This window comes from Rutilus rutilus (genome assembly GCF_951802725.1).
Source record: "Rutilus rutilus genome assembly, chromosome: 25".
NCBI lineage: Eukaryota > Metazoa > Chordata > Actinopteri > Cypriniformes > Leuciscidae > Rutilus > Rutilus rutilus.
The window spans coordinates 23,099,339-23,122,847 of NC_140229.1; the positions used below are offsets into that span (position 1 = coordinate 23,099,339).

The 23,509-nt window shown below is 44.1% G+C and overlaps 1 protein-coding gene across 1 annotated transcript; it reads left to right on the plus strand.

Annotated features, from left to right (window-relative positions):
• The first annotated feature begins 14,169 nt into the window (after positions 1 to 14,169).
• Positions 14,170 to 16,334, plus strand: LOC311285485 (uncharacterized protein). Its single transcript, XM_084401133.1, has 4 exons — positions 14,170 to 14,536; positions 14,670 to 14,738; positions 15,027 to 15,123; positions 15,348 to 16,334. The coding sequence occupies exons 1-4, from the start codon at positions 14,528 to 14,530 to the stop codon at positions 16,298 to 16,300; spliced, it is 1,128 nt and encodes a 375-aa protein (XP_084257259.1). The 5' UTR covers positions 14,170 to 14,527; the 3' UTR covers positions 16,301 to 16,334.
• The last annotated feature ends 7,175 nt before the right edge of the window (positions 16,335 to 23,509 follow it).

A 23,509-nucleotide genomic window follows, 5' to 3' on the forward strand; every position in this document is an offset into this window, starting at 1 on the left:
TGAGAATAGTCATGGACCTATTATTAATGACTTTGTTGAGTGGTGTGAGGAGTCTCACCTTCATTTAAATATACTGAAGACCAAAGATATGGTTATTGATTTCAGAAAGAATGTCTATATGCATGAAGTCACGTGCATTAATGGTGAAACAGTGGAGTGTGTGCAGTCTTACAAATATCTTGGGACAATCATTGATTCAAAGTTGAATTTTGAAGCCAACTGTGAAACTGTGAGTAAAAAGGGGCATCAACGTCTGTTCTTTTTAAGGAAACTGTGAAAATTTCAAATTGAGAAAACTCTGTTGAGTATGTTTTACCGTGCTTTTATAGAAACCGTACTTTCTTTTTCACTGGTATCTTGGTATGGGAACTTGACTTTAAAGAACCGGAACTCTATCAACCAGATCGTGAAATGGTCCAGTAGGTTGATTGGCGAACCATTACTGAACCCAGCCTCGCTGTATACCAGGCAGGTACAGCGCTTGGGTACTTCAATTCTGAGCGATCAGCTGCATCCGCTGCATTATGAGTTCCAGTGTCTGCCGTCCAATCGACGGTTCAGAGTACTGCGGTGTACAACCAAACGATACAAAAACAGCTTTGTTCCAGTAGCGATTAATTTTATGAATAGTACTAAGATGGAGTAAATTGTTTTAGTGTGATTTCAATGTCTTGTTTTTGTTTGTATGTTGTTTTATCGTTTATATGTTTGTGAGACTGCCTAAACTTGTTCTCTGGAACTTAATTTACCTACGGGTACAAATAAAGGAACTCTAACTCTAAAGTTTGACTCCGTAAGCCGGTGTTTCACATGAGGTGCCAGCCAAGACAGGAATAAATAAAACGCTGGGACTTTTTTCCCTCCTGGATCCCCGCTCCTTGTGGCGAGCTTTTTACGGAGGCGAACGTACTTGTCTCGACAGTTCTTCCATCTCTTCATACAATCCGCTACATCCAAACCGACGTTGGAGGAAATCTCTCTCCACGAATTCGCTGCCATCTGGCAGTCTTTGTATTCTGCAGAAGACGAGTCATACAGATGGCTGTATTTCCACACTTCTTCAACTAATCGCTCGGTCACTTGGTCCATTTCCATTTTCTTCACTGAACTTTCACCTGAACTTCTGAATTTAAAAATGGCGGGCGGTGCAGAAGAACACGCCGGAAATGCGTAGCCGGAAATGCGATGCTACCAAGCCGACCAATCACAGATCTTGCGGTCCGCGTCGCCGCGACGCGTAGTTACATTTTTGAGGAGGTGCGCGTCAGGGTACGGCGAAGGGTACGACGTATGGTACACGTCAATGCGTATGCTACGCCGTACCTTCTACGCGCACCCGACGCAGAAGTAGAAATTGGCCTTAAGTTTGAACAGCGCATCAGCAGCGAATGACATGTTTAACCGGCAAGGCTTTAAAGCACATGCAAATAATGAACTGTTGTGACCTGCAGTGTCCCGTTCTTCTGCGTTAACATTTGATGTGAATATACATCGTGCTGCAGTGTAGCCTAGATGAAGGCGCCACAACTGAATAAATGCGCAGTTGTTTGGTGTGATTTTACGATTCCAAATTTAGGGGGGCCAGAGGGGGGGCCAAGCTTGTTGACACGGGGGCACTGGCCCCCCCGGCCCCCCGCCCCCCCCCCCCCCCCCTAGAACCGGCACTGCCCACCACCCCTCTCGAATCAATGTAAATGGTACGACCCGCAGTTCAGGTGCTGCTGCGGACCTGCGGTCGGTGAATCAGTTGATGAGACAGGAACTGGAGTGAGCCGTGATAGGAACTAGGAAGACAGGGGAAGAGTCATGTCTTTCCTTAAGAAAGGAAAATCAGGGGCTCAAAAACGAAAAGAAAAGAAGATTAAAGAGAGAAAGGCAAATGAGGGCAAGCAGTTGCTCACTCATTTTTTTGAAAAGAAAGGTGAGCTCCAAATGCATCATCGAGCATTGACATTGTTTTAACATAAATATCTACTCCAGGTAGAATAGCATACATTTATGTTCGTACTCTATTTGAATTATATATCAATACTTTATAGTATCACAACCTATATAGCGAGCAAACAATGTTTCTGGGTAAATAACGGAGTGCGAAGCAGACGGAGGCGGAGCTGGGAGCTCAACACACTGCCACTCCAGGCAGCTGCGCAGCTTGTCTCCTCTTCTGCTGCAGTTCTCCCCAGAGTCAGAAGTTTACATGAAAACACTGTATATTTCCCTCCATTGTCAAAATCTAACACCCGCGAAAACACAGATCGTTAGCGCCTATTTTACCGCAATGTTATGCAAATTAGCTCGCGCACGCTCTTACATTAAGTACAGGATTGTTCTCAGTTTAATGCACATCTTAATGATTGAAAATTACTTATTTTAAAAACGTAATTCAAAGACTGAATGTCTAGTTTGGCGGTTAGTGTACCCTGTGATTCTATAGTCTGCATTTATTTTAAACAGACAAATAATCATCAATTAACTTGTACTTTTGACAATAAAACAAAAATATATTAATCAGAGTGTGGCTTATTTTGTTTACATTTTAAGTGTTTTTATGATAAAAATGCAATACCCCACCCATTGGTATCACTATGGTATTTGGTACGGGGGGCGGGGCCCAGCAAGATGGTTTGTAGCCTACCCAAGGCCCAAAATTTGGTGCTACGCCCCTGTGTGTGTGTGTGTGTGTGTGTGTGTGTGTGTCTGTTAACCGCATATCTCTCGAACCGTTAGTCCGATGAATTTCAAATTCGACAGGTGTCTTGCCACGGGCATGAGTAAGTGCAGTGCCAAGTTTGATGTTGTTTGGATGAGAAATGCAAAAGATATCGTTAAATATATCATTTTTATAAGGTTGTGGTTTAAAAATAAACATTCTGACATTAGAGGGTTGTATCGGTCAGAGCCATATAGAGAGAGAGTTGCGAACGCTTTTTTTACAGCAATGGCGGCTCGTAGAGCCTTTCAATAGTTCCCGGAAGTAACAGCAGCGCGGTTGAACAGACCGTTTGTGATGCAGTTTTAAAAGATAAGACGTTTAAAGAATAAGATTGTATATTATCAGATTATCTGAATCAAATAAACTTGTGTTTTAAAGCATGCTAGTTGATTCCGAAGCACTTCCTGGAACTATCTGAGGTCTACGCGAATCACATGACAACTAAGTATTTTGAACTTCCGTTGTCGCAACTCTCTCTCTATATGGCTCTGGTATCGGTCAAAGAAGCCCCAAGAAGGTTGTGGTTTAAAAATAAACATTCTGACATTAGAGGGTTGTATCGGTCAAAGAAGCCCCAAGAAGGTTGTGGTTTAAAAATAAACATTCTGACATAAACACTCAGTCAGCTACACTGTTTACTTCTGAATATTATAGTTTGGTTCCAGAACGTGATAAATCCATTTTGATTAATTTGAGTAAAAATGTGTTCCCTTTCGTGGTCACTCCGAGTTACGTCGGATGACGACGATTGGGGTTTCGCTTAGAAGCCTATCACCTTCGAGTATATAAAACGAGCCAATGGCAATGAAATGCCATGGGTCTGCGGAATTTGCATAGCGTATCTCCGCCCGCCGCAGGGGGTATATAAGGAAGTACGCCGGCAACATGCAGATATGTTTTCGCTTCGGAGCCGAGAACTTCTCCACTCCACGCAAGCCAAAATCCTGAGTTATTTCTTCTCATTCCTTCGAGACAAGCGAGCTCTCCGGTGTTGGTGTGACGGTGATTTCAGCGAGTGCACACTACCCTGCTGATCTGGTCAGTGATCTGACAGTTAGTGTGATTTCTCCCTGTTCGCTTCAACATCCGCAGAGTTTTCCTCTCACAAAAAGAGCATTGCATGTGGCACGTCTTTTTAAAGATGTCTCGCCCGTGCACTTCTGGTTGTGGTCGCGATGTATTTTCTCCTGATGGGCACAATCTCTGCTTAGCGTGTTTGGGCGTTGATCACGCTAAAGCAGCGTTTGTGGATGACTCATGTTCTCACTGCGGGAACATGACCATCTCCATGCTGCGGTCGAGACTCAATGATCTCACCAGAGCGAGAGTCCCCCTACCCACACCCCGATCTACTGACTCCCCGAGAGCTAGTACTTCGGCTGGTGGCCGGGGTGACCTGAGGGTGACTGTGTGGGACACACCGCCGATACGTCCACGGTCCACACGCCCCTCTTCAGCATCAGTACCCGTGAGTGTTCAAACTGAGACCACTGGTCCCTCTACGGAGGCCCCGCGTGTTTCGTTTGGAGCTCCAGAGGAGGATGCAATGTCGATCACTGCATCACAAGGTGGGCATGAGTCCTCGGGAAGTGAGGATTCGGCTGTGTTGCCGCCCTCGGGCGTGCCAGCATTGCCCGAGTCTGATCCCGAGCTGACTGCCATGCTTTCCCGGGCAGCCGCGGCCATTGGGCTAAAGTGGTCCCCGCCACCCGATCCAGTGCGCTCGCGGCTGGATGATTGGTTTTTGGGAGCGGCCGCTGACACTCGTCGCCGCCCAAACCCAATACCATTCTTCCCGGAAACGCGGTCCTGGGAGGCTCCCATGTCTTCCCGTGATCGTTCGTCGGCTTTCTCCGCCTTTCCTCCCCTCGATGAGGCTGATGCTTGTGGGTACACTGGGATTCCCCCGGTCGAACGTTCTGTCGCGATGCAGCTGTGTCCGGCAAGCGCTTCATCGCGTGGTGATCCTAAGCACCCGTCCAAAGCCTGTAGATTCTCGTCTACCATGGTGGCGAAGTCTTACAGAGCGGCGGGACAGGCAGCTGACTCTTTGCATGCCATGGCCATCTTGCAGGTCTACCAGGCCCAGATGTTCCGTGACATGCACGAGGGCAGGACAGACCCAGGGCTCTTCGATGAGCTGCGCGCCGCCACCGACCTCGCTCTCCGAGCGACGAAGGTGACCGCGCGCTCCCTGGGTCTGGTGATGTCCACAGCTGTGGTCCAGGAGCGACATCTCTGGCTGAACCTGGCCGATATGCGCGAGCCAGAGCGGACTCGTCTGCTCGACGCTCCCATATCCCAGGCTGGCCTTTTCGGCGGTGCAGTCGAGGACTTTGCCCAGCAGTTCTCGACTGCCCAGAAGCAGACTGAGGCGATTAAGCACATTCTGCCCCGACGCTCCGCTGCTCAGCCATCGGCACAGAATCCTCAGCCTGCTCGCCGCCGAGGGCGCCCTCCCGCGGCTCCCGCCCCTCCCGCACGGCCCCAGCAGCAGCCTTTATCTGGGCCGCGTCGTGGAGGAAGCCGCAGGAAGGCACCACAGCCCTCTCCAGCCCCACCGCCCGCTAAACGCCAGGCCAAGCGGCGCTCCTGAGATGGGCTGCTCAGGATTGGCTTTAATTCTGTCCCAGGAGCTGGTAGCAGGGCCACTCCTTCCCCCGGTGGAGGGCCGGGGGAGAATCTTTTGTTCTATAGAGACAGAATTGAATTCCCCAATCCTGAGCCGACTGAGTCCGAGGGCCGCAGTGCGCGCCACCCTCGGGTCCCGCCACTGCCGCCCTCCTCTGTCCCAGAGGTGCGGGATGACAGCACGCGCCGCCCACGGGCCACGCTCCTCTCATCCCCCTCTGTCGCCAGACCCCTGCCAGAGCACGCCCCCGTGGGACGCGCGCCCTCCCCTGGCCTCCTCTGGCAGGACGCGGTTAATGACCGTGCCCCCGCACAGGGCCGCTATGCCACCCTCGCCGGTGCCGGTCATTCCGCCTCGCTGCCCCACTGACGGTACGTCTGTGGTTCGTATGACCCCGCTGGTGCACTTTCTGGAGGCCTGGCTAGAGCTTCCCAGACTGTCCCGCTGGGTTGCGAGAACCATCAGATTCGGCTACGCGATTCAGTTCGCGATATCTCCTCCCCGCTTCAGGGGAGTCCGCTTCACTAATGTCGGTGGCAATGCCCCTGTCATGAGAGCGGAGGTCGCCACCCTACTGGCGAAGGGTGCGATCGAGATTGTCCCTCCAGCCGAGATGAAGTCCGGCTTCTACAGCCCTTACTTCATTGTACCCAAGAAGTCCGGTGGGTTACGGCCAATCCTCGACCTGCGCATCTTGAACCGCTCCCTTCACAGGCTGCCGTTCAAGATGCCGTGGACGAACCTCAGTTTTCTACGGGCCGGAGTGCCCCTAGAACGAGTTTCCCGGCATGTTGTTGTATCAACAGATGCCTCCACCACGGGCTGGGGCGCCATGTGCAATGGACATGCTGCCGCGGGCTCCTGGACAGGACCCCAGCGCCTTTGGCATGTCAATTGCCTCGAGTTGCTGGCTGTACGTCTCGCCCTGCACCGCTTCCATGCGCTGCTCAAGGGTCAGCCATACTAGTCCGTTCAGACAATACCGCGACAGTAGTGTACATCAACCACCAGGGTGGTCTACGCTCCCGCCATATGTCGCAACTCGCTCGCCACCTCCTCATATGGAGTCAGAAGCATCTGAGGTCGCTTCGAGCCATTTATATCCCGGGACACCTGAACCAGGCGGCCGACAAGCTGTCTCGAGTTCGGCCTCTCGCTGGAGAATGGCGACTCCATCCCCAGTCGGTCCAGCTGATTTGGGATCAGTTCGGCGACGCACAGGTAGACCTGTTTGCCTCCCACGACTCGTCCCATTGCGACCTGTATTATTCCCTGACGAGGGCACGCTCGGCACGGATGCACTGGCGTACAGCTGGCTGCGGGGCCTGCGCAAGTATGCGTTTCCCCCAGTGAGCCTTCTTGCGCAGACCTTGCGCAAAATCAGGGAGGACGAGGAGCAGGTCATTTTGGTTGCCCCATATTGGCACAACCGGACCTGGTTCTCCGAACTAGTACTACCCGCGACAGCACCTCCCTGGCCAATTCCTCTGAGGAAGGACCTCCTTTCTCAGGGACGGGGCACCCTTTGGCACCCTCGTCCCGATCTTTGGAACCTCCACGTGTGGCTCCTGGACGGGACGAGGAAGGTTTGAGTACCCTACCACCTGCGGTGGTGGCTACCATCACTTCCGCTAGAGCATCGTCCATGAGACATGCCTATACGTTGAAGTGGAACCTCTTCGTCAACTGGTGTTCTTCTAAACATCAAGAACCCATGAAATGCCCGATCAGTGTCGTGCTTTCCTTCCTGCAAGAAGGGTTGGAGCGAAGGCTGTCTCCCTCCACCCTAAAAATGTGTATGTTGCCGCCATTGCCACACATCACAACGCAGTTGATGGTAAGTCTCTGGGAAAGCACGACCTGATCATCAGGTTCCTGAGGGGAGCGAGGAGACTGAATCCTCCTCGTCCTCCCCTCGTACCCTCTTGGGACCTCTCAGTGGTTCTAACTGCCCTGCAGAGTGCTCCATTTGAGCCTTTGCAATCAGTAGAGCTTAAGTTCCTGTCTATGAAGACAGCGCTCCTGGTTGCATTGGCCTCCATCAAGAGGGTAGGGGACCTGCAGGCATTTTCGGTTGACGAAGCGTGCCTGGAATTCGGGCTGGCTAACTCTCATGTGATCCTGAGACCCCGGCCTGGATATGTGCCCAAGGTTCCTACCACACCCTTTCGAGACCAGGTAGTGAACCTGCAAGCGCTGCCCTTGGAGGAGGCAGACCCAGCCTTGGCACTGCTCTGTCCAGTACGCGCCCTTCGTGCTTACGTAGACAGAACGCAGTGTTTCAGGACCTCAGACCAGCTCTTTGTCTGTTATGGTGGGAAGCTGAAGGGAAAGGCTCTCTCCAAGCAAAGGTTATCTCACTGGATAGTGGATACCATTGCTTTGGCATACCAGCAGCAAGGTCGTCAATGCCCCCTTGGTGTGAAAGCCCACTCCACTCGTAGTGTGGCTTCCTCTTGGGCTCTAGCGCATGGCGCCTCGCTAACAGACATTTGTAGAGCTGCAGGCTGGGCGACACCCAACACATTCGCGAGATTCTATAATCTCCGAGTAGAGCCAGTTTCTTCCCATGTACTCGCTTCAACCAGCCGGTACTAGATTCTGCTCAGGTGTCTTCGCTTGCTCGCCATTCCTCTCCACGGACGGGATACGTGCGATTTTCTTCTCAGGTGAGTCTGATAAGCTCTGAGTTTCCTCCAGCACCGGTGACGTCAGCGCCTGAGTTATGCCAATCTGCCATAACGCAGCTTTTGCGCTTGACTAGGTGCCTCCATGTGCATGGTCCCCCCTCTGGGCGACCCCCACATGTGTATTTCCACTGTAAGTCTCTTTTGAGCGTGTGTCTTTCCCTTGGCAAGCCACCTTGCCACCCCTGGGGTTTAAATATTCCACCTGCGGCTGGACACCTCAGTGATACTCCATATGCATCCCTCTGGGTCATATGTGTCTCTCAAGTCCCCCCCTTAATGGTTGGGCATAATTGCATATTTCTCCTGAGATATGCTTCCCAGTGTACCTTGGTATTCCTGTGTTAAGTAGGACTCCTTCGTTCGTGCTAGTCTCACAACAGGGAGCTCGGAGTGACCACGAAAGGGAACGTCTCGGTTAAGTATGTAACCCTCGTTCCCTGAGTAGGGAACGGAGACGTTACGTCTTCCTGCCACTTCCGCTGTATCGCTGAAAAACGCCTGGGTCCAGTTTCGACTCCTCAGCGAAGACATATCTGCATGTTGCCGGCGTACTTCCTTATATACCCCCTGCGACGGGCGGAGATACGCTATGCAAATTCCGCAGACCCATGGCATTTCATTGCCATTGGCTCATTTTATATACTCGAAGGTGATAGGCTTCTAAGCGAAACCCCAATCGTCGTCATCCGACGTAACGTCTCCGTTCCCTACTCAGGGAACGAGGGTTACATACGTAACCGAGACGTTTTCTTTACCAAGAAAGTGGCAAGATGAAAACCACTGTTTTCTCTTTCAAACTTTTACATAGCATCTTTAGGTTATAATAACATAACAAATTCAAATCTTTTTTTCCCCAAAAATGCAATAATTTCCCCCCAAAAATGCAATAAATTCATGACACTTTTTTCCCCCAAAATGCAATTAATCCATTGAATCAATATAAAAGTTATTTTTTATCATATTGAAACTGTTGAAATCAGCCATCGCTAAGAAATATCTTCTGAACTTTTTTGACGGCGATCAGCTCACAAAAACTGATTTTGCACAGACACTTTGCACTGCTCCCTGAATCAACGTGCTTATTCATTTGTGGATGTAAACTGAATCTATAAGTCAGCTATGCTGTTTACTTCTGAATATTATATTTCATTCTGGTGCGCTTAACGTTATTGCTACTGTGTAAATGCTATTCACCAACTAAACATATCCTATTCAATGCGTTCACAGTTTCTTTCACGGGCATCATTTGTAGTTGCCTATTCACAAAATGTTTGCTCAAGCATAGCGTTTTCTCGGAGTTCACTGTGTGCTTTCTACCATGCACAAATAAAAATGTCACTGAACTTTTGCTGTGTAATTGTAACAATGTGCACTCAAACACACCAAACCAACAATTACTAAAAACACACTTAAAAACTGATTTTGCACGGGCATTTTGCACTAGTACATGTAACACAACACATACATTCAGCAAAAAATGCAAAATATTTAAACCAAATTATATTTAAATATATTATGAACAATATGAAGTATATTATGAACTTTTGATCTTAAATTATGAACTTTTGTCTTACAAAATGCAATAATTTATACAACAGAACTGAATAAAATAGAGTTGATGATGCTCTATTGATCCATTTTCTTAGTCAGTGATACTCAACTCCACCGCTCTGCACATTTTGTATTTCTTCTTATTTTAACACTCCTGATTCAGTCATTCATCATGAGAGCTCTATTGAGAAGTGAATTATGTGTCAGATAAGAGAGACATACAAAATGTGCAGAGCAATGGTGGGTCCCCAGTTCTAACTCAACATTTAATGATCATCATTGATGATTTGATAAATAAAAACATAACCTCCTTTTAATCACCTCCACCTGCAAGCAACAGACACTGAATCAAGGAATGCATGCAGTGTATATTTATACCTCACTCATTCCCTCAGTCAGCTGCTGAATTCAGAACTGCTTCCTATATACTCTTACTATTCTCCTATATCTTTCTATAGCAAAAATAGTTAGAGTAGTCTGTTAGTAAGTTGTCTGTATTTCATCTCGAAGGGGTCACATATGTCATCGGGGTTGTAAATTGTAAAATGTACTGTTATTCCTAGTGTTGTTATATATATATATATATATATATATATATATATATATATATATATATATATATATATATAGCAGATTTTTAAGTGACTGTTTTTGTGCATGGCATATATGAAAAACATCACAACCTGCTGTTTTAACATCCAAAAAAGATACAGAACACTCTTAACTCTACCCATCCCAAATTATTCCACAAAAAATAAACAGAAGAAAAAAAAGAAAAAGAAAAAAAGGGGGAGAAAAAAAAATCAAATCTCCAATGAAAGGACAGTCTCAACAAAGGAAAGGATAAGATTCCAAATTTTATAGTTAACAGAGTCTCTGATGGAGTGTTACATTTTTTCCAGGTGTAGAAAAGACATTAAGTCCTTCAGCCAAGAAACATTAGAAGGGGGAATGAGAATTTCCAAAGCAACAGTATTCGTCTTCTGGCTACCAGTGAAGCAAAAGCAATAATATCAACATGGCGCTTGGTGTACAAGCCATCAACAGGTGTTATTCCAAAAATTGCAATTATTGGGCAGGGTTTCACTTTAAGAGCCTTTGACAGTGTAGCAGAAAAAGAAGACCAGAATGAATACAATTTAGGACAGGTATAGCCTAAAATGTATGAGTATAATCTGCTGGGGATAGCGAACATCTATTGCACATATCATCTTCTGTTAAAGGTGCCCTAGAATTTGAAATTGAATTTATCTTGGCATAGTTAAATAACAAGAGTTCAGTACATGGACATGACATACAGTAAGTCTCAAACACCATTGTTTTCTCCTTCTTATTTAAATCTCGTTTTTGAAAAACACCCCTGCAAAAATAGGCGAATCTCCACATAACACCGACTGTGACGCAACAGTCGGGATCATTAATATGCACGCCTCCAAAAATTTGCATATGCCAGCCCATGTTCAATGCCAGGCGGAACTGCACCCTCCCAGGGATCTATAACGTTACCTAGGCTACTTTCACTTTAAAAAATCCATCATAACCGCGCGCGAGATCTGCTTGCAGCCGTCGAGAAGGATGCATGTGTGTGGGAGAAATTTGGAGTTATCTGAAGAAAATATTGTGAAAGGCTTATTTGCTGCATGCCTGTCGGTTCTATTTTAAGCGGGTTGGGGTCGGGTGCGGATTTTAATTAACGTTGGTGCTGCTGTTGGAAAACGGGTCGGATGCGGTTTGAAGCACTGCGGGTACGGGCGGGTGCGGATTAACAAAATCGGACCCGTGCAGGACTCTGATGTAGGCTACGGTTGAACGCCTAATCTCTCCATTGTCACGCTGGACCTCAGGGACCTGTTTGCTGTCACTCTGAGCTACTGTAATGAGCCCGCAGTGAAACAGCCAATCAGAGCAGAACTCCTCATTACTATTCATGACCCTTCCAAATAAGGTAAAAACAGACCATTTCATTCTAGGGCCAATTTCTAGGGTTGAAAATGGACCTGTAAAACCATATCTGGACATTTCAAATGCCCTTAAATAAGCCATACCCTCTATGTAGATATCAGAGACAAAATTAAAATATTATTTCAACACATTCTAGGGCACCTTTAAAGAAAGTTTCTTCAATTTTGATTTGGAGAATTGAATTCTGTGAACAACTTTAAACTGAATAAGATTCAAGCGAGCTTTTTAGAGTATTATTCCATAGCTCCTCCTAGCTCCAGTCCTCTCCCAGGTTCCCTTGAGTGCAAAAAGAGGAGGGAACTGTGAAGAGAGTAACAGGCATTGAGGAGATATGGCTATGTGATTTCAGAAGTGACATTATATCTTCAATTCAAGTTTTCTTTGGCTGGTGAGGGAAGGTAGCAAAGTGTGCTTTAGCAAAGTCACGCAATTGAAAAAGTAAATCATTAAATGACACAAATACATGATCATCAGGATACAAATCATGAAACAGTAGGCCCTTCTCTCTGAGCTGTGCAAAAGTTTAATTTAAGTGTTTAATTGTTAAATTGTTAAGTGTTAAATTTTGAGCGATGAAAGCACAATCGGGTTAGTGGTGTATTAGAGGGGTGTCGCAAATTGGGATAAAAAACTAATGCCCAATAGATAACGAGGATGATAAGCAGGAGTTAGCTTCTGTCATACACCAGTCAATATTCAGAGAATTACACCATGCATTTATTTTCTGAATATTAGCTGCCCAATAATAGAAAAGGACATTTGGAAGAGCGAGACCCCCACAAGTTGACTTGTGTTCACGAGGAGGCTTACCAGCCCAAAATATATGAGGATATAATGGTGTCGAATGATTTAAAAAAAGATTTAGGAAGAAAAATTGGAATAGTCTGAAATAAAAAAAAGTATTCGTGGTAGAATATTCATTTTAATTGATTCAAATCCTACTAAAGAAAGTGGAAGATTGCTCCAACGCTGAAGATCTGCTTTAATGTGGTCCATTAATTTAGTAAAATTTTCTTTGTGCAATGACTTGAATGAGTTTGAAATATGAACCCCTAGGTAATGGAAACCTGTAGAGGACATGTGGAAAGGGAGAATAGCTGGAGGAATTTGTTTTGTTAATTAATTTATGGGAAAACACTCACTTTTTGCAAAGTTCAACTTATATCCTGAAAACAGGCTCTTTAAGTGCGAGAACACTCTTGATCTTTTCATTTGACCACCTTAGACCCCAACTACTTTAGGTAGTTGTAAAATAGTGCAGTATAATTGTAAATATATAATATAATAATAAAAATTGAAATATGAATGTAGTCCTATATATATTCATGTTATATCATAATCTGCGCCGACCCCGTCGTTGATGACGTTTGCTGGGCGTTTCAAATTAGCGGTTATAGGCCATTATCACGCTGATACGTAGTACTTCCGCATTCGGTGATCTTTGTGCACTGCCACTTCCGGTGAATCACTCATCACTCTGGCGAACCCACAATGGACGACCCTAAGTTTACGTATACTGCATCCCTGGTAAATTTACCCAAAATAACTTTTTCTGACGTACATCGACTAACTGAACAACACTCCATCACAGCCCGCTCCAAAGTGGACAAGGGATACAGTTTCTTTTTCGAGAACTTCATCTACGACTACGAAGGTGAGTGGCTACTAGCTAGCTAACATAACATTACATTAGGTAGGTTAGCTTATGCTAACGTCAGTTTGGCGTCAGCTCAGATGTTCGTATGGTTATAAGGTGTTTAACCTACGTTAAACCCAACTAAAGTAAGATTATTCACAGGCTGAGTCAATACTACGGAGTCCGGGAAGTCCCCGCTACAATTGAGAATCACTTTAGGAATGCATACGCAGTTAAGACAATTTTATGTATTCCACTTAATACACAATAAAACAATATACAATAAGATTCGTTAACAACGTATACCTCCTGGAGTTTTTCTAAAATGAGGGCGAGCCACAAATCCGTGAGTACAGTTTACAAACCCGTGGGAACGGATTGCGAAAGCGTGGGCACGGTTTATGAATTTGTGGGTAACGTACAGATTGCAAATACTGAAGGCACGGTTTACAAAACCTGAGAGCACGAATTATAAACTCGTGGGTTCGGTTTATTAATCCGTGGGCACGATTTGTTAAACCAAGGGAACAGTTTGATAATTCGTGAGTACGGTTTATAAACTGAGCGGACAGATTTTAAGACCGTCGCCACGGATTTATTTTTCTCTGACAGGTGACTTCCCGGGCTCCGTACTATTCACCCATTTCATTTGTATTCTGATAGGAAGAACGTTATCCTCTATCTCTGTCAGTGTCAGCGAGCTAACATCAACATACGAGTGTCCCTTTTGCTACAAAGAACAATCCACAGTATATGCATTAATTATAGTTTTGTCTACCAGTGTCCAACATCATTGGCAGGGCGGTGGTTGTCAGGTCTAGGTGTTACAGGTCGATGAGGAAGCGAGAACAGCCCCATTATTTGAAGGTTTTTTAGGAAGCTAAGGCATAACGGCAAGAAGTTTAACCCCTTACACTGTTACCTGTTTACATTAAGTCAGTCAACAGCCATGTGCAATAAATTGCTATACCTTTGTGACATACGTACGGTATGCAAAATATCAATATCATGATAATGTAACTTTGCATTTAAATTCTTTAATATCCTGTTTGTTGAATCCAACATGTTAATGGTGTAAGGGGTTAACTACTCTACTGCGGTTGCAGTTTTCCTAGGATTTTTGGTTAATTGAAATGCTCTTCCTTACATTTCTATATCATTTGCAGCAAGATTTTCATTTTAGTTTAACTTTATCAACTAAAATTATTAGTGTTGTGTCTTTAATGTAGATTGTTTTCCAAGCTGATGCAGCCGAACTTCAAGAAACCTCATGCAGCTGTACAGCAGGCAAGGTTCTGTGCAACCATCTAGTGGCCTTGTTGTTCCAGAGTGCCCATTACAGCATGTTGCAGGTAAGAGCTGTGGTCTGGGATGATGTTTACATGGGCAGGTTGATTGGAGTGACACTGGTTCTAGAGGTCTACCTTTGACTGTTAACAAGCACATCCTCAATCCCGGTTTGCTGTTCTATCTCTTGTTCTGCAGGTGAGAGCTGTACCACCACCTGTGGCCTGCACAGGCTCTCTGCAAACATGGCATCGACCAAGGACAAAGGTAAGATTGTAGCCGCGTGGAGCTGCACCGCACTGAATAGACTTCCAGTCTATTTTTCAGCCGTGGCGTGAGCTGCCCCGCGTGCCACCCTTCGCTCCACGAGCAGTGTGTCCCAAACGTTACACCTGGGACACACTGTTCACGGAGCGAAGCGTGGTGCGCGTGGCAGCTCACGCCACGGCTGAAAAATAGACTGGAAGTCTATTCAGTGCGGTGCAGCGCGTGGGGCAAGATACTGTCAAGCAAGATACTATTACAATCATGGCTACTTGTTAATATCATTCCCAGGGGATCCATGCAGAGCCGGTTCAGGACTTGGTTGTTAGGAGACCAAAGCCATCCGCCAGGAGTGTATGCAAATCAACACTCTATCAAGCATACACAGGTAATGTTACTACTGTAACTACTGTAACTAATATCATACTGTTGGCTGCCGTATAATACATAATTGTATCTTGCCACTTTTATACACATAGATTATGTAGCAAATATAACACTGCAGTGAGCAAATCTCCAGAAAGACTCTTGACATCAGAATTGAAAACCAAAACAAGCTGCAAGAGATGTGTGGATAATTTAACTCTTACTGTTTTTAATTTTACGTTTCAGGATCCCTCCCTGACCCGCAAGTCTTGTCTCTTGGGAAAGGACTGAAAAACCTCAGGCCGCAACCACTAATATCCTCAGTGCTGCATGGCTTGTCTCAACTCTCCATGGTCGACTCCAGGTTCGGACCTGTGCCGCGAGGTTCACCCCTGTCCTACCAGTGTCCTCCTGTGGTCAAACGCGGAAATTATGTCGAACACCAAGATGCACCAACATTCCCTAAACTGCCTTTAGAGGGGTCAACATTTCCCACTACTTTTCCAAACTTTGACCCAAACTCCCAACAGTTTCTCCATTTTGACATCTTAACTGTGACACACGAGATGGCAGCTGAGAGAGAGGAGCAGACACGTGAGCAGTCTGAGTGCCCATTATGGCAAGCTTTACGCAAGCCTAGAGTGACAGCTAGTAGGTTCTATGAGGTTAGCCATGTGAAAGGGCCATCTTCTGGCCAGACCCTGGCAGGGCGGATACTTAAGGGAGTAGGCCAAACTCCCGCCATGAAGAGGGGCCTTGAACGGGAGCCACAGGTGCTGGAACAATATTCAAAACATTTCAATGTAAATGTCTCACGCTGTGGATTTGTCATCCATCCTGATGCTCCTCACCTCGGGGCTAGCCCTGATGCAAGGGTATATGACCCTAGTGCTGTTCCCTGTTTTGGGCTTGCTGAAGTTAAATGCCCAGACATCTCTAGCATTTCTGAGGCAGGACATGTAAAAATGGTGAATGGTCAGGCAAAACTGAAGCAGAATCATAAATACCACTGGCAGGTTCAAGGTCAATTGGCAGTTACTGGATTGAGTTGGTGTGATTTTATAACAGACACTGAGGGAGACTTCACCGTTGAAAGAGTCTGGAGGGATGATGAAATGATAAAAGAGATGAAAAAGAAGGTGGACCTGTACTTCTTTGGTACGTATATGAATGTGTATCTTCAGCAGAAAGTGAAATGAACAATGAATAAAGGAACTGAATTGATTTTATTAATTACCTTTTTCTGAGTACATTATTTACAACATTACATATTTACATTATTTTGAATACTTTCAGGACGGACTGACATTTAGAATTGATTATAGAGGAATGACTTCTCATTCAATTATATACATCTCATTCAATTATATACATCTCATTCAATTATATACATCTCATTCAATTATATACAATGTTTTCAGTATACAGTTAAATGCATGTGATCGGGGGAAACACTATTCAACAGGGATGTAGCCTTTTAAATCAAGTGGTCCCTGGAAGTTGGTCATCACACAGCAGATGGTCCACAGCTGGTTGACTGTCCCAGACAAGGTTAGAGGGACAGTGTGTTGCCAGATGCGGTATTCCTTGACTCTGCGTATTGCTCTTTCCACGAGGATTCGAAGTCGGGCGATTGCTTGTGTTTTTAGAGCATCCTCTTTGGTGAACTGCGCTGTGGTTAGAGATGAAATAAGTTAATTTCTATTATTTCAGTGAGTGCCTCAGTCCTTTATAAACATTTGTCTGCACATCTTAATGATTATCATTTTGGTCACAGTTTTAATTTGAAATGTTCATTCCTTTCATGCCTACCTGTCATCTTGAAGGGTGGTATAATCAGCGTTGCCCCACGGTCAGCTAGCAGCTTCTCGATGGTGAAACCCTTGTCTGCCATGCAGCCATCTCCTGGCTCCAGTAAGTCGAGCAGTCCACTTCGTTCAGTCAGCTCTCGGTCAGAGATGGAGCCGGTGAAGAGACTTGACACAAAAGTCACAGCACTACATGGGGCAATCCCAATTAATCCCTTAAAGGTTGTCGTGTTTTTGTACGATGAGAAAACCTCTGACTGGAGAGTGAGGGATGATGGATTCTGGCATCGCACCTCGGTGCAGTCGATGATTACCCGAACATCTGGACTGTACTGCACAAATTTGCTTGGCATGGTGTTCTTGACTTGCTGTTTACTCATCCAGATGGGAAGGGAGCCAAGGAGCAGGTAAAGGTAGTTGGCCCACGTTATAACAACACGTGAGACAGTGGACACACTGACCTGAAACATGTCAGCCAGCACCTTCTCTTGCAGGCCTGCAGCAACTCGACAGCAGAAAAGAAAAAACTCATCAACCAGTTGCAGTCTACGCGTTGGACTGGGAGAAAGCGGTTCAAATGTTTGTCCCTTTTTCTGAGCTTTCGACCAATAAACCACCATGGAGGCAGATGGTTGAATAGCCTCCCAGAAGTAACAAAAAACATCTCTTGAAGTGAATCTTGTGTAAAAAAGGATGTCCTTGTCTGAGACACAAAATCGGTGAAAAAGCACTTGACTCACTTTCAGCTGTGACAGCTCTGTTGTCAGCTCTTTGACTTCGTCTTCCAATTGCTGTATGCGTGCAGCAGCAGCATCCAGTGCACCTGTATGAGATGAGAGAAAAAAATAATTTAATTACAAAAATCAACACAAAAATAAACATTAAAATACTCAACAAATGTTTACTTCATCCCAATTACAAGCAATATAAACTGCATATATGGTTAATATTTGAAGAGTTCAGATGCAAAAGCCTCTAAGTGCCATCTGAAATGTTCTTCTAGAATAATAATTTTTATGAAGCTCGTATATTTAAGTTCAGTAATTTTCACTTAAATGGCAATGAAAATGAATTGCCATTTAAGTGAAATAACTGAACTTAAATAAGCTTGATAAAAATGATCATTCTAGAAGAAAAGAAAATTTCAGATGGCACTTAGAGGCTTTTGCATCAACCCTGTGCGGGAACGGCAGGTGTATAAACACAAAACTCACTCTTGCACTCACACACAATCTCTCTCAAACGTACGTACACACTCACGCGCACGCGCACACACACACACACACACACACACACACTTGGATATGTGGTTTACGGGGACTTTCCATAGGCGTTATGGTTTTTCTAATGTACAAACTGTATAATCTATCACCCTATAAACCCTACCCCTAAACCTACCAATCAGAGAAAACTTTTGGCCTTTTTGGATTTCAAAAAACACCATTTAGTTGTTTTTTTTTAAGCCGTTTGGTTTATGAGGACACAGATGTCCTCATAAACCACATTTCAGAACACAAGCAAGGCGGCAAACAATGACATACCTGGTTTAGGAGCAGAACCGTAATCATGTTCAGTCATCACCACCGAAGCTGCGACCTCCTCCATCGCCTCTTCCTCACATGGAAGGGACTGCTCCAGAGGAAGGGCTGGGCAAACGTCATGTCCTAAGCGAGTTGATGCTCTTTTATAAGCGGACTCCCTTCTTGGAGTCCCTTCTCCCCAGTTGTTCCACTGGAAACGGGAGGGCACAGACCCGATTTTCAGACGCTTGATGCGACCCCGGTTGGTAAAGTTAGCCATGTCAGCTAACGCTAGCCTGCTAACGTTAGTGTAGTAGTCTGATTCACTAAAGTGCCGGCTACAAACAAACGTGCTACCTTGTTTTATTTTAAAGTTTGGCCCTTCATCCCGACGAACCGCTTTAATCCACTTCTTCCTTAGACTCAATTCAGTCGGGAATCCATGAAAACTTAAGTAGGGTTGGCGTTGTTTGTTTGATTTACAAAGTGGAACAGAGCAGTGACATCTAGCCTTCGTTTCAGCCATTGTTGAACTGCGCCGGAAGTGGACATGCACAGAGTTGACAAATCCCGCCCATGAAACCCGGAAGCGTGATAATCCCCTATTGTCAGTGAAGTCCACTTCAACTGATATACCGTGCTCAGGGAGTAGGGGAGCAGTGAACACTGCGTATGGACCGATAGAGTCCCTCGCTCACTCACTCGCGCTAAATCGCCTAATCTGAACCAGGCAGGTAATAAACGTTTGACCTATCACGCAAATAACCTATTAAAGCACTAAGACATGGGAACAGTATATTCTATTTTGCAATGCCTATTTAAAAAAATGTATTAAAAAAAAATATAAAAAAAATTCAGGAATTGTTGTTAGCTATAGCTAACATTCACATTTGAATATTTATCACAAGTAATATCGTCATCGCAATATTAAACAATGTTATCGCACATCGCAGCTTTTCCACATATCGTGCAGCCCTAATTCACAGTTGAATAAAAATTAAACAGAACATTCCATAGTCACTCAGAGAAGTTGTAATGGAAATTTTAATTATCTTTATAAAGCCTATTTACATTCAGCATTATGATCAATCTTATATACAGTAGTAAACGTATAATCAGCCAAAAGCTATGATTAATGTAAAGAACAAGGATGTTTAATATAAGGGAGTAGAAGCTTGCACAAATGTATAACATAGTTGTCTCTGTCTTAAGATGTTTTTCACTTCTCAGTAGCAGGGTGCAAACCGCATGCACAGGAAGTTAGTCTGACAAGTTCAGCTCTGCCACGTTGCAGAGGAAGTGTTCTGTTGACATTCATGACATCTTATTTTAGAACAGATTTTCTTTCAAATGTTTGTACTGTACTGTGAGTTGTTTTTCGTTTGTGATTGTGTATTTAATTTTGGTTTGTGTTGTGAATTTGATTTTTGTTTGTGATTGTGAATTTGATTTTGGTTTGTGTTGTGAATGTATCTCTGTTAAGAGCAGTTGTTCTGTGACTCTTTTAGACATAAAGTATACAGGCATGTCTGTATTAGTGAGGTCACAACACTACAGACATCTGCCTCAGTTTAATTAACATTTCAAGCATTTGCCAATCACATATCAGTGTAACTTGAATAAATGTTACTGGCAACAGAGTTGTTCTGTAACTTGTATTGTTAATATATATTGTCTGTCTTGTAGTTGCTTCCTACAATTAAACAAAGCCACCACCATTAAACAATCATCTAAAGATATTGATAAAATATATATAAAAATCATGGACATATCAAACTTTTTATCCATATTTTGAGTCTTTTATTAGGCCAATCAAAATTGACCCTATTTACTTTGTTGGCGCATATTACTAGTCTTGTGGTGAAAAATTAATCCGTGCAAGTTAATACACAGAAAAAAATTGTTTGCCGTCGTAATCTTTAATCAAAGTCTGAAAAGTTTCTTCCGGTCTGGAATGGCGTTCCTTCTCTGATGATGTAGGTTTGACGGCTTGGGTTGGGAAACGCTTAACCACTCCCCTCAAACCGTTAGTCTGCTATGAGCAGAGATGGAGAGGAGGAGCGCTAGAGTAAAACCCTGCAGAGGGGTTCAATATTCCGTTTCACTGCATGGGAAATATGTCACAACACTGGAGAAAAGTCGTTTGCAACTTCCGGTTCACGCGGACTTTAAGATCAAATTAAACGGAATAACTTGGAACAACTTATTTGGGACTTTAATACAACTTTAATACAACACTGCTCAATGTACTGACAAACAAGTGTGAATTAAACTTAGCATACATATTCTATGTAGTTTAGTTATTAAGTTTCCTTTGCAATACATTTTACTTAAAGGAGTCATAATGTTGTTTTAACTTTGGTACCCAATGCTCTATTATAGTCTTTCAGGCACTTCTAAAAAAGAAAAGTGGAAAAAAAAATCAACACAGAGCCCCTCAGACCCTTATTTCTAAAGGCATTATTGTCTCGCGAGATCTGATGCGATGTTTTGGCTGTCGTGGACGGTCATTATAATAATGCAAATGAGGGGCGCGTTGATTGGTTGCAGGAAGGAGGGGGGTTGACACCGCAGGTAACTTCAGCATCATTACAAACTGACATGGCGCAAGTTGTCAGAACCCGACCCGGCCGCGACATATGGGATTCAACCGTACATGTTTGAGCCGGACTCTGAACCAGAGCTGGAAAGGGAAGATGTAGAGTTGTTGGATGCACGTCTACATCAAGATGTCTCTGAATGGTAAAGACAATCATTTTGACTGAGACATACATTAACATCAGTTCGAGCAAAAACGTGTGTTGCTATTTTCTCCCACATAAATTTACCTTTTATTTAATGTAGATTACATTAACGGAGATGTAGTTTTTTATTTTTTTTTATCAGCTTACAGTGGTTTTGAGATTTTTACTATCATGTGGTGTTTTTGCCTTGTTTCACGTTGTGGTTATTTAGACATTCAATATGTTTCTTCTTTAGACATGCAACGTGATGTTATACTTGCATTTAAACAGTTTTAGCCACTGAGCATGGACTCCTGTACAGTCACTACTGTAGCTGCTAGTGTAAAACAAAGTGGAAAGATGTGGCTAGCATTTGTAGAGTCCATTCCCCGTGTTTACCTCGAAGGTAACGTTACATACAATAGCCGCATTAGCAGTTAACGTTAGCTGCTATTTGTTAACCACAGTAGAGCAATAAAAACACAGTCTTACCTTTTCAATTTCTGGCAAGTCCCTGATGGTTGGGATGGCACCTTTTCCCAAACGGAGCTTCGAGGCCAAGTTCGCCTGATATTGCCCCAAATTTGTAAATGATTCCGGTGTAAAATGTTTAGCACACACACCTAACGATACGCCACTTGAAAGAGTTGTTGGGACAGCGTCATTAAAAATGAATTTCCTCCACTGTTCCCTGATAGTTTCGTCCGTTTTTGGTAGATAAAACACATTTGCATGTTGTTTGTGGCAGTCACCCACAGAGCATCTCAAGTGTAGGCTACACTCGGTTTCTCCATCTTTCTCGAGTCGACTAAACTGAATCTGAGGGGGAGAGGGGGAGAGGGGCGGGCTTCCCGCGGCATAGGTTTGCGGTGTCCATATTTGGTATATCCTCCCCCGTCTTGACGTCAAGAGGGGGAAGAAATCAAAATCTCGTTTTTTCGTGCGCGTGCACGTGGCCTATTTTACAAACCCTGAGGTAAACAAACGCTTCACTTTTAAATATCGGCTTCCCGGCCAGTGTACAATCATTATGCAATCATAACATACATTGATTCTCGTGGAAAAGTGAAATTTCTACATTATGACTCCTTTAAACAATATAACACTGAATTAAACCACACTTTCAAAGTTAATGCTTTCCTTAAAAACATCTAAGAAATTAATAATAGATATTGTGTGAAACACCAAATGTACATTTCAGAACTTACCACGTAGAGACCTCAATACTTGATAGACAATACAAAATGACGGTAACATTTGATGGTTTGTTTTTGTGTCATTTTGAGTAGAAAATTAACTCCAAATGTCACAAAATGGCAAGTTAATAATCCTAACAATAAAGCAAAGACAAAACAGTGTAAATACAGCTGGAAAACAGTGAAAAATCAACCTCATTAATTATTCAAGGCCCAGTGCATGATGGGAACACCAGTATCAGAAAAGTTGAGTAATTTTACTTAATTTTATAACTTTGATATTTACGCTTTCGTTTCTATACGCTTGAATTGAGTACTAATATAGAATATACTTCGTTTTTTAAATTCTTGCCTGAACTAACTTTTTCATGTAAATTGTTTTTTTCTGTAGTATTTACTTCACCACAAAATATTTTTTATCAGTGAGTTCAGGAAAGTCAACGCTGCTGAACACCATGTTTGTAGTTCAGTTTGCAGCAGTGGAAAGTGCACCAGGGGAGCCTTTATGCAGCTTATTAAAGTAGCAGATGATCGCCAATCAGAACTCAATTGTGATTATATAGTGATAATTGACACTTTGGGGGTTAAAAAGCTCGCACAACTGCACAACAGCCATGAACATGACAATAGCCGCGTTTCCACTGTCGAGCCAAAAGCGGGCGTGCTAGTGCATGCCAGGGCCAGTCGCATTTCCACTGTCAATTCCGGGGCTTGATCGGGCCTCGTCTGGGCTTCCTCTGGGCCAGCGGCCTGGGTTTTTTGCCCGCCGAATACCTTGGTCTTGAGGAACAAAGGCAGAGTATACCTGAGTCTGGAGACGGCAGTGCCGGATGATTTCATACCAGCTAACATCAGCATTAAAGACTTTTAAAATAATTATTTTTAGCTCAAAACGCACTTTCAGACAGCAGCGAGTGTTTGAAATAAATTTAGATTATTTAGATTATGATCACTGTATAAGGCAGGCATATTTATATGCGATGCAAAAGAGTATGCATGCTAACCATTACTATAGTAAACATGGTAAATACGACCACTTGAAGAAATCAAGACAAATCATAGGCTATCACAATTGTGTATTTATTTTATCTGTAAGTACGTCTCGTCTCTTTATACCGGACTGTCTGATATTCATATTTAGATTTTTCGGGAGTTTCCTCT

Bases quoted from the DNA above. Each gene is read 5' to 3' on its own strand.
- LOC311285485 (XM_084401133.1), top strand. The intron at 14,739-15,026 runs GTAAGATTGTAG...TATCATTCCCAG, and splicing joins GGCATCGACCAAGGACAAAG to GGGATCCATGCAGAGCCGGT. The intron at 15,124-15,347 runs GTAATGTTACTA...TTTACGTTTCAG, and splicing joins ACTCTATCAAGCATACACAG to GATCCCTCCCTGACCCGCAA.